General features: G+C 39.1%; 1 protein-coding gene across 1 annotated transcript in view; it reads left to right on the forward strand.

Annotated features, from left to right (window-relative positions):
* LOC107680584 (TNFAIP3-interacting protein 1-like) overlaps positions 1–10,683 on the forward strand; it is a 13,328-nt gene continuing 2,645 nt past the window's right edge. The window contains exons 1-16 of the mRNA XM_016476517.1: positions 1–100; positions 1,158–1,340; positions 1,752–1,901; positions 2,005–2,093; positions 2,641–2,703; positions 3,285–3,479; positions 3,593–3,687; positions 3,963–4,098; positions 5,074–5,166; positions 5,273–5,338; positions 6,237–6,368; positions 7,795–7,923; positions 8,405–8,527; positions 9,063–9,188; positions 9,322–9,402; positions 9,528–9,713. Coding sequence (XP_016332003.1) covers positions 1,196–1,340; positions 1,752–1,901; positions 2,005–2,093; positions 2,641–2,703; positions 3,285–3,479; positions 3,593–3,687; positions 3,963–4,098; positions 5,074–5,166; positions 5,273–5,338; positions 6,237–6,368; positions 7,795–7,923; positions 8,405–8,527; positions 9,063–9,188; positions 9,322–9,402; positions 9,528–9,713 — 1,809 coding nt within the window. The 5' untranslated portion in view covers positions 1–100; positions 1,158–1,195. The remainder of the gene's footprint in view (positions 101–1,157; positions 1,341–1,751; positions 1,902–2,004; positions 2,094–2,640; positions 2,704–3,284; positions 3,480–3,592; positions 3,688–3,962; positions 4,099–5,073; positions 5,167–5,272; positions 5,339–6,236; positions 6,369–7,794; positions 7,924–8,404; positions 8,528–9,062; positions 9,189–9,321; positions 9,403–9,527; positions 9,714–10,683) is intronic.

Raw genomic sequence — 10,683 nt, forward strand, 5'->3', positions numbered from 1 at the left:
AGAGTGAAAGCGGCTCTGTTTACATCTGCGGAATTTCCCAGCTCGCGCCGCGAACCACTTCCGCAAACCTCCGACCGATCAAAGACGCGTCTCCGTCAAGGTACAGAAAGAGCTCCTCTTTTCATTAAAAACAAAGAACTAGGGGTAAAATACAGGTATGTTTAAACGTTATCCTGTGACCGCTATGTTTTATCCTCTGCTAGAACATTATTCAGCGTATTTAGGTGCTGTTTGTGGCTTTAGGGAAAGCTAGCGTGAAAGCTTTTGTCTGCTAGCGTGGTAAACACATCACCTGCTGTTAGCCGGATGCTAAGCTAATAGCATCATATATTTGTTTTGAAAGTGAGTCATTTATTTAGAATACAAAATACGTTGGCTTTGACCTTGTGTGGGTAACGTTAGGGGGTTTCGGCTCATTCTTAATAAAAGCTCAAGGTTTCCATACTGTTTCTGTTTGAGATCGTATTGTTAAGTCAAGTCATTCGAGAGCTGTTGATTAAGAGCTTGGAGGGGATTAGAAATAAACATGATCCTCTAGATAAGGTTTCCTCTGGTCTAAGATCATCTATCAGCGTGATGTTGACACTACCAGAGCTGTTTAAACAGGTCTTGTCATGGAAAGGAAAGTGAAAGGGTTTAGCTTTAGATTTAGTTGGGGTTACAGTTGCTGTAAAGGTAGGTGGCTGTGTTTTTGGTGTTTTTCAGAGACATTGTTTTTGAGAAATTGTCTTATTGGATACGAGATATTGTCTGGTGGCACATGATTATTCCTTTCTCTGGCTGCTGGGTTGACCTGTCACTTAGTGTAAATGTCACTTGTCATGGTCATATGGAAGTGAGGATTTATGCCGGTCTTGGTTGACTGATTTATTAAACGCTGATGGGAAAATCATAAACTGTTTTAGAATATCTTAATGACTGCTATGACACATTTAGTTATGATATCAAAGATGTGCATTCAAATCATTATGTCTTGAAATAGGCAAAGAGAAATCCCCAAGATGCCATTATTCAAATGCCTCTCTTTGAATTGCAAATCAACAATTTTTACGCACTTCCATGCCGTCAGTTCATGTTACAGTGCTAATCTGAGAGTTTTGTTTAACCTGTCTGTACAGTACACACAAATGAATGACCACCTGATTTCTTTGTTTTAGTACAGGGAAACATGTTTGGTAAGTGACGGGGGTGACAGATGGAGGGAAAAGGCCCATATCGCATCTATGACCCCGGTGGGAGCGATTGCCAGGTGAAAGACGAGGCCAGCAGCCTCAGCTACAGACAGCTGCTAGAGGAAAACACCGTTTTGAGGGAGAGAATGAAAGGTCTGAAGAGTTTAGGTGAGAAATCCTAAACGGCCACCTATTTTTAATGCCTTTGAGAATCAAGAACCTGATTGATCCGGCTGGTTTGGTTAATATAAACCACCTGGGAAGATTTTATAATAATCACCTTTATATTTTCAATTTCACCATCTGTCAGTGTCTAAGTTGAAGTTACATAATAGTTAAATGCCTTACGTGTTGCTCATTCTGGGCATCGGAGTCATCAAACTCATGTATTAGTTCACTGGTATCTTGTGTTGCTAATTTGGACTTAGAGGTTTATTGTTGGATCAGAAATGAAGCTATTCTGGATTTTCAGCTTTTAGCAGCTGGCGCTGTGTTTTGACATACAATTGTGTCAGGGCAGCTGCTTTTTGTCATGCTTATGTCATGTAGCCCATTGTTTGCCTTTTTTGTGACTGGTAGGAGACCTGTTAGAGGAGTCTCAGACAGAGGCAGCCAAGCTTCGGAAGAGGGTGGAGGAGCTGGTGAGGGATAACGAAACTCTGAAGTCGTCCACGACCAGTTTTGCCTCCAGTCTGTGCATGGGTGCCCCTGTTCAGATAAACACACAAGGTACAGTTATATCATTATTCTGATGGAGTGAGGTCGGTGAAAGGAGTGACACCAGAGATACCTCTTCTTAAACCAGATCTCTTGTGATTGTGGCTTTCTTTAGGTCATGGAAAACATCACGCTCATCCTACAACAGAAAGACAAGAATCTCGGGATTGTTTAACTGGAAATACTTTACAACCAGAGGCAACTGTAAGCACTTCTACTGAAACTTTTGGAAACATGCTATAAATATGATAGCATCATAACTTTGTCAATTATGCTATCTAACATAGTAATGTAACTTTCAGTTTTGCGACTTGCTGTCAATTTGAATCCCATGTGAAGTCAAAATAGGGACATATCCCTTCATACTGTATAAATGACTATCATAACACGTTATAACTTGTTGGATTACCATTATGTCTTTGATGTTGTGAAAATCCCACACTGGGATTATAACTTCCAGTTTTGTGAATTGCTGGTTAATTTGTTTTGACCTGAACAGTGAAATATCCTTTATGACTTAATGTTGTGTGCGATTATCGCAATGCACGTGTTATGATATATTCCCAATTCCCATCATAGCTGTGTTAAACGTGAACATATTTTTTCGCAACATGTAAAATTCTAATGTGAATGGAACTTCTAGTTTTACTTGTCATTTTCCTCATCTGTGAAGGGTAAATTCTTTACGAGTTGATATTCTGTGTGACGGTCAGAACAAGTGTTGCCATGCTGTGAATTCTTGTGTTTACAGGAAAGTTCATCTGAGTTTGAGGTGGTGAATATGGAAGAGAAGACGGTCTCGGAAACCCAGACGGTGAGTTTTAGGGATGTTAGGAAATCCTGGGCAGCTGCAGTCACTCAACTGCACGTGTGTGAACTTGGTGTGTATTTTGCTGGATTGTTGCTCCGTTTAGAATATTCCGTGTTCTGTCATTTTGTGCTATGCATGTAAGTCATGTGTGACACATTCCAGTTACTGTAGTTGCTCAGCTGTTTTCTGCTGCCCTTCCTTATCAAGGATTTGTTCATCATAATGAATCGACATATCTCTATGAGGCTGTTCCTTGGATGACGCAGTGGGAAACTCCAGGATTTTGTTAGTATGCAGATAGACTGAAAAACTCATGCATGTGTATCAGTTTATGGAATACCTCTTTGGTTAGGTTTACAAAAACTTCTGTTCACAAATTTGCAAAACTGGAAATGCTTATATAGAGGTATTTTAGGGTTTTTTTTCACTTTCAGTTTATGGTTTCGCAGTGCTTTTCTTGTGTATCGGGGAAGATGAAGTCTAGATATTGACAGTAAAGGTGCCACTTGATCCCTGGTGATTGGTATTATATGTTAGGGTGTTTTTGGGAAGAATATTTGGGTAAATTCTGCTTTGTAATGCAGGCTGGAGTGATGCACCTGCCACAGGAGAACATGGAGCTGGCGAGTCAACTCCGGCGTCTGGAGAGTTCTTTTAGTGTATTTGCTGAAGAGTCAAATCCCAACCAGCTGCTGGCTCACCTGGGCCGCATGGCTGTGGAATTCCACCACTTATCATCCAAGGTCCAGAAGAACGAACAGAGAACATCTCTCCTACAGGTGAGATGGCTGAGCTTGTGACACCTTTTAGGCCTCTGTATTGGCTGTGAGTTGTGTTATGTGAATTAATCGAGGTTTGATTTGCTGAGAATTTAATTCGCTCTTATCTCTAGACACTCTGCGAACAGCTAAGACAGGAAAACAACGAGCTTAGGAAAAAAATGGAGGAGGACCTCCAGTACCGTAACCGTGATCTGGAACAGCTGAGGTAATTTAATTCACATTTATATTCATTATAATAAACTCATCCTTTCATTTACTCATGGAACAACTAAAAGCAAAAAAGCCCGCTGTGAATCTGTGAGAGGAATCAGTGTGAGTAAACTGTGAAAATATCATAAGGGGCCCCACAGTATTTCCTGCTGTGCTGAAACTGAGGGGTCTTTCCATCCGAGGCTTGTTCTCTGACTGTTTCAAATAGAGAATCCTGCAGTTTTTTCTTCATTTTCCAGTTTTGATTTTGGTTCTGTGTGCTCTGGACAGGCAGGAGAATTTGAAACTGAAGGAGCAAGTCAGCGGAGGAGCCCAGGCAGCACCTATTGAGCAACCAAGCCCAAAGGAGGAGCCAGTGAAAGAAGAGACAACCAAAACTAAGGTGGAAATGACCATGACTCAGCAGGTGTGCACTTTTTTTTCCATGAACCTCTTTATCTCAGGTGACATCACCATAGAATTCCTGGTGCTGTTCTAAATTTGTGTTGTTTTTTTTTTGTCCTTAATTTCCCTTTCAGACCAGTGATGTTGCGGTCTAGTTGCTTTTTTGTCTTGTTAGCTCTTTCAGTGGGATTTCTTAGAAAAAAAAGAACCAATGTGCAGATTGCTCCCCGGTTTCTAAATTGAGAGGCTTCTTATTGAGTCACTTTTGCCACTTAGATTAGTTTTGGGAATACCACCTTGGCTCTGAATACTGCTCTTCCTCAATGGTCTTTCTGTTTAAGTTCCTCATTCGTGGGCTTTTTTTTCACGGTATGACTAAATATTGAAGAACAATAAATATGGTCATTGTGTTACGTTCTGACTCAACCTAAAGACTGCTGTACTGTAGTATGATGGGAAAATTCTGGTTTTCTTTGGTCAGTCATGAACTAATGCTTTGATTACGTTACGTTATCAGTTTTCAGTTTAAAGTCTAGCAGGGATATTTTATGGCATTTAAATGGGAAGACCGTTCATACTGAGTTTCAGATCTGCTGAAAAGATATAGGATGGATGCAGATTTGGTAATTATTTATTGGTCACTTTTTTTATTTGACAGAGCAAAGGATTATATTATAGTGTCTCTTGGTTGAATGTTTTTTTAGTTTTACAAACAAATTCCACTTCATTAAATATATAAAGAAAATAACACATTAATTTAGAAGAATGGCAAATATTTAATCTTTCAGTAAGTAATATTTCTGATTTTCTCTTGTCGTAATTTTTGTCATTGTCATTTATTTATCAGAGTTTTTTGTAAGCCTAAATCTTTGTTTTATTATTGTTTACAAATGTTAACATTTCAGTGATGACTTGGTATTGAAGTACTGTTAAATTATGCAGATGCGTAATTTAAATAGTTTTTTAAAATTATTCTTATTCTTTTTTTTATTTACAGTCTGGTAAAGCTGTGGACAAAACACCATCTAAGACTTGTGATCCGGAGGTGTATGAGAAAAAGATCAAGCTTCTGGAGAAACAGAGGAAAGATGTAAGAACTTTTTGGAGGTCCCCTGCTTTCTTTATGCTTGCTTTACTGCTGACATAGTTTCCCGTTTGACTCTGATGTGTCAACTCTTGCCTTTGACCTTTCTCAGGTACTGGAGGTGAACAAACAGTGGGACATTCAGTGGAATTCAATGAAGACACAGTTTGAGCAGAAGGTACATGACAACATATACACTAGAAGTGCTTTATAAATATGTTCCTGTTGGCCTTGTAACTAACCTTTGTGGCTCACCTTATTGATAGTAAAAAAAATAAACACATTAAGAAACATTAATCACTTTACTAAGAAACAACAATTGCTTAATGAGTCCGACCAGTGTGAATGGTGGGAGATCGAAGCATATGAATCATCACATGAAATTCCTGTGTAATGTGAAGGCTGCTGACAGGCCCTGTTACTGCATTTGGGTGGCGGTGGAAATGCTGTTGGGGCAAAGGAATGGAAAGCAATTCTGTGTGTGTGTCACAGTGTTGCACACCAGACCACAGGCCCCTCCTGTCACACCTCTGGCAGAATTTCCCTCACCTCGCCCGTACCCACTGTCTTCCTGTTGCCGCGTGATCTCACGGCTCAGAGATGGTGACGCCTGTTGCATCTCCGCATCTGCTCAGTCTGAGAGGAGAGAGAAAAAAAAAGAATAAAAAATGCATACCGGGGCTGTTTCTCTACACGCATCCTCTGTCGTCATGGGGGGTTCGTGTTAAACTCAGAGCAGTGGAACAAAAACAACTCCATTTTGTTATTCTTACTGCTTTGTTTTCATTTTTTGTGGTTTATTATTTTTATCATTCTTTTTTTCCACCATAAAATGCATCACACGACTATAAAACAGATTACAGCCCCTTATCAAACTTCTGATAAAGGCACACTCTGGCATGCAGATTAAAGCAAACTGCAATATACAACATTTTTGCCCATTCAGGGCAGCTCGGTAACTGATGGTCCTTGATTTTGTGTTAGTATGGCCTGTTAACAGATGTATCTGAGACCAATTTACAAAAACACACTATCAGATGAGCCTTCATCAATTTGACTTTTTCCCTCCTTTATAGATCACAGACCTAAGGCAGCGGCTCGCTGACTCCCAAAAGGCTGTGCTTGAGCTCGAAGCAGAACGTGAACAGAGACAAAGAGATTATGACAAAAAACTCCTCCTCGCCAAGTCTAAGATCGACAATGTGCAGGTACACCCTGGTCTCAGCCGCAGACAGCACACCCACAGTCAATCTTTATTACTTTTAGGTGGAGAGAAATTCTGATTTGAAAAAGTTCTCTATTCATTACATACATGCATACACACACACACATATGTATATATAGTCTGTTATTGTGGTTTAAACCAGATAAACTTACCCCTAAATGGAACAAAAAAGCTTTACATTTTTGTCAGACAGTCTCTTCCTGTGTAAGTTTTTATTTCTTTATGCTGTAATTAAAAAAAGAGCATTAATAAGTCTTTCTTTATTTGATTTTTGTTTAATAATTTACATTTTCTTACTGTTTATGGAACATTTTACTGGTATAAGCACCCCTGTGGAGCTCGATGAAGGCTTCAAGTAGTCATTCAGTGCTTTCAGTTTTCTCTTGGGAAGCACCAGTCATTCCCCCTAGCTGACCATATGACATTCTTAGAATACAGCAATAGTTTCCCTTCAGTCCCGGAGGGGACATTCAAGCATGCCAGAGATAAACTGCCTTATAAATTTATTGAGTGTCAGATATTGTAATTATAATGCTGTTGATTTTGCCACGAATATAGCCATTGCTGCTTATATGGCATTAAATCGTAAAGAAATTTATGAAGTGTCATAGACTGTCATGTGACGACTGGTTTCATTTTCACATCCACGGCCTACATATCTTTACATCTCAATGCTCTCATGGTTTTTAGTTTATTTATGAGTTATGGACAGCATTACTAAGGTTTTGTCAGCATTACTCACCCCCACAGCAGACCACAGATGTTCCATAGGAGAGGCCTTGAGGCAGTACCGCACATCAAAATGTTGTGTCTGATGCTAGTATGTTGTACTTGTAATCATTAAAAATGCATTTGTATGATATCGAAATTGAAAAAATGTTGACCACAGGTTTTTATATTACATGCTTTAAAGGTCACAAGAGTTTCATGTGGGCAGACTGGCATGTGTCAGGTGCTTTGACAGGTGCTTGCTTGTGATTATTAGTTGTTTTTTTTCCCCAGCACATACCATGCATATTCTTATTTGAAGATGTTGTGTATTCAAAGTCATGTGATAATTTCCATTTTGTAAAATGTCCTTATGGAAAGCAAGTTGCAGGTGAACCTCAAAGACATCCCTGAGCACCCAGCAGTTTTGACTATAGTGTGTGTTGATAGACTTTTTCATTACAATACAGGAAATGAACTTGCACTTTTTTACCTGATTAATCAAAGACCGTTTGATTTAGGTATTTAATTAATTGCTGGTTGCAGCCCTACTGGAAAAGTGACATTTATAGTAAGATGTTTTAAAAGACAGTGTCAGACAATAAATGTCCCTAACACTAACTGTATAAAGTCTAGATGCATGATCAAGTGACTGTGTTTTGCTCCAGTGGTTAACCAGTGTATTTCTTATGTTGTCATAGGGTGAGAAGGAGTGCCTCACCTCAGAAACATGTGAGTTGAAACAAAAGGTGCGTTACCTGCAGGACCAGATGCTGCCACTTACTAAACAAAGAGAATACCAGGAGAAAGAGATCCAAAGGCTTAATAGGGTCAGTGAAGCACACACTTCCTAGCTATCTCAATGAAAACTTTCATTGTCCATTGTCCTTTAGTTAGACAGGCACTAATCTAAAGCCTTATGGCATTTGTAAAATAAATGCATTTTGTTATTTATTAAGTGCATTACTGTTCAGATCATTGGGGTCAATAAGATTATTATTTTTTTAATAGTCTCTTATGCTATTATTTGCTTTGTTCAAACATAGAAGAAAAACATTAATATTGTGAAATAATATTTCAAATTAAAATAACTGTTTTCTATTTATATATGTATGTATATATGTTGGCAGAGCTGAATTCTTAACAGTCATAACTCCAGTCTTAGATGTCACATGATCCTTCAGAAATCACTCTGATGTTCAGATTTGGTGCTTTAGAAATATTTCTTATTAATGTTGTGCTGCTTAATGTTTTTGCTAAATATTGTTTTAAAAGCAAAAATCTGTTCTGATTGTATTGTCTCTTTTACAGGCATTAGAGGAAGCTTTGAACCTCCACTCTCCTTCCACCCAGCCAGGCATGAACCTGGGAGAAGGTGTGGCCAACCTGAGACAACAGGAGCTGCACACACAGATAGCTGTATTGAAGGAGCAGGTACAAACACTTGAAGACTCTGATGCATCATGTTGACAAATGTTAAAAGCAGCATTCTTCTTGTCAAATGTCATTGGAACTAGTGGGGACCAGATCACTTTGGTACCAGTCGAAATGTTATACTTTATCATTGAATGCAGTAACATTCATACATTTGTGTGTCTCAACTCAAGTGTCCAATTTCTGTAGGGTCACAGTATACTCTGACATGGCACAATGCCCTGCTGTGGTCAGATGAGCTAAAATAGTAAAAGAGCTCCTCGGAATGCTTGAGTTTTCTCATTGCGTCAGATTTTGTCAGAGGTTCTCTAGGAGTTGAGGTTTCACTCATTGAAACTCTACATTAATTGATTCTGCAGACATTTTACCTCATTTATCAAACATGCTTTGTAAGAAATGAGTGTGTTAAGGTTCCATGAGTCATAGAGTTTGTTTGAGGTTTGATAGCTTCCTTCAGCCTTACAGCCTGCTGAAATGCACCAATGGCTGCAGAGATCTTGTAGATTTGCATCCTCATCACATGCAATGTTTTCAGGTGAAAATCTTTGAAGAGGATTTCCGGAAGGAGAGGAGTGACAGAGAGAGGATGAACGAAGAGAAAGAAGACTTGAAGCGGCAGGTGGAAAGGCTGCAGGGTCAATTGACCAATCTGACGAATCAGGTCAGTAGTTACACGGACCCTTAGACTGTCAGCTCGAACCAATGAAATGACTCCAGAGAAATGCCCAGTTGGTTAATAAGGAGACATGAAAGAATCTTATGCTAGTCCTGAAATCAGTATCTCTGTTTATCAGCTTCATCAAGCACAGAATGAGTGTCAGAGAGAGCGTGCAGAGAGGTGTAAACTAGAGAGACTGCAGATGCAACATAAGCAGGTAAATGTGCTACATTGGCACCACCTTGTGGTAGAAGCTCTAATCACAGTCAACAAATGTGGTAGAATCCCTAAATGGAAAGACAACTGGATCTTATTTAGATTTTGTTTTTCAATGTTTTGGAGGGGCAACAGGAAAGGAGGACGTCTGATCCCACTTCTGGCTCGGCCAATGGCCCGATGAGCCCTCCATACTGTGGCCCGTTTGTACAGGTGGGCCATCAAGGTCTAGAGGGGTGGCCCATACACTTCCCGCCCAGGATGCCTAACATCAGTACAGCACCCGGCAGGGATTTCCAGCCTGTCAACCCCGTAAGTAGGCGATAGCAACAGCAGCAAAATTTCAGGGTTCTAGACAACACCACAAAAGCACCCTCATTTTAATATTAATATAAAATATTAACAAATGTAATTAAAACAGCATTTAATTATTTCTCAAATAAACATTGCTTTAAGTTTTTCAATTATTCAAGTTAACACTTAGTACTAAAGAATAAATAAATTGAGCTTTTTACTTGTTAATAACTTAACCCTTGTGCGTCAATTAAAGGGGTCCTATTATGCTTTTTCACTTTTTCAACTTTAGTTGTCTGTAATGTTGCTGTTTGAGCATAAAAAAGATCTGCAAAGTTACAAAGTTCAAAGTCCACTTCAAAAGGAGATATTTTATTTAACAGAAATCACTTTTCAAAAACTACAGCGAACGACTCGTTTGGACTACAATGCATATTTTCCGGGATTTGCGATATCACAAATACGGACGAGTGGGAGGAGACCTGGTTGAGCTGCACTAGAGAAGGCAACGAGTGTTATCACTATAAAACACGCTGAACACAAAAATTGCTAGAAAATCAAAGCCATAAATCTAAACAAGTTGTGTTCCAAATTTGAGGTTGATATCTCAAAATATGAGCTTTTAGTAAGATTTTGTTTGGGTGCAGTACCAAACTTTTCCCATTAGATTCCAGCAAAGCTCCTCTGGCATACACAGTGGTGGGATTTGTGATTTGCAGTACAGTATAATTTCTCTCTCTCAAACATTACAGGTGAACACACACACAAATACAGCAAAAGCAGAAAACAGGAAAAATGTGAGTATTTGCTTTAAAGGCCAAACCTGAGAAAATGGCACCATCTGGTAAATTTTTTTACAAATTTTAATTTTGAAGCCTTGCCAACAGAATGAAAGCCTATTAACAAAGACTGCCTCATTTTATAGTTAAATGGCCCTGGGGTTAAAAATTGCCGTTTTAATGGGTTTCAATGAGGACATTTTTGTCCT

The sequence above is a fragment of the Sinocyclocheilus anshuiensis genome, unplaced genomic scaffold (assembly GCF_001515605.1).
Source record: "Sinocyclocheilus anshuiensis isolate Anshui unplaced genomic scaffold, SAMN03320099.WGS_v1.1 scaffold328, whole genome shotgun sequence".
In the NCBI taxonomy this organism is placed as follows: Eukaryota; Metazoa; Chordata; class Actinopteri; order Cypriniformes; family Cyprinidae; genus Sinocyclocheilus; species Sinocyclocheilus anshuiensis.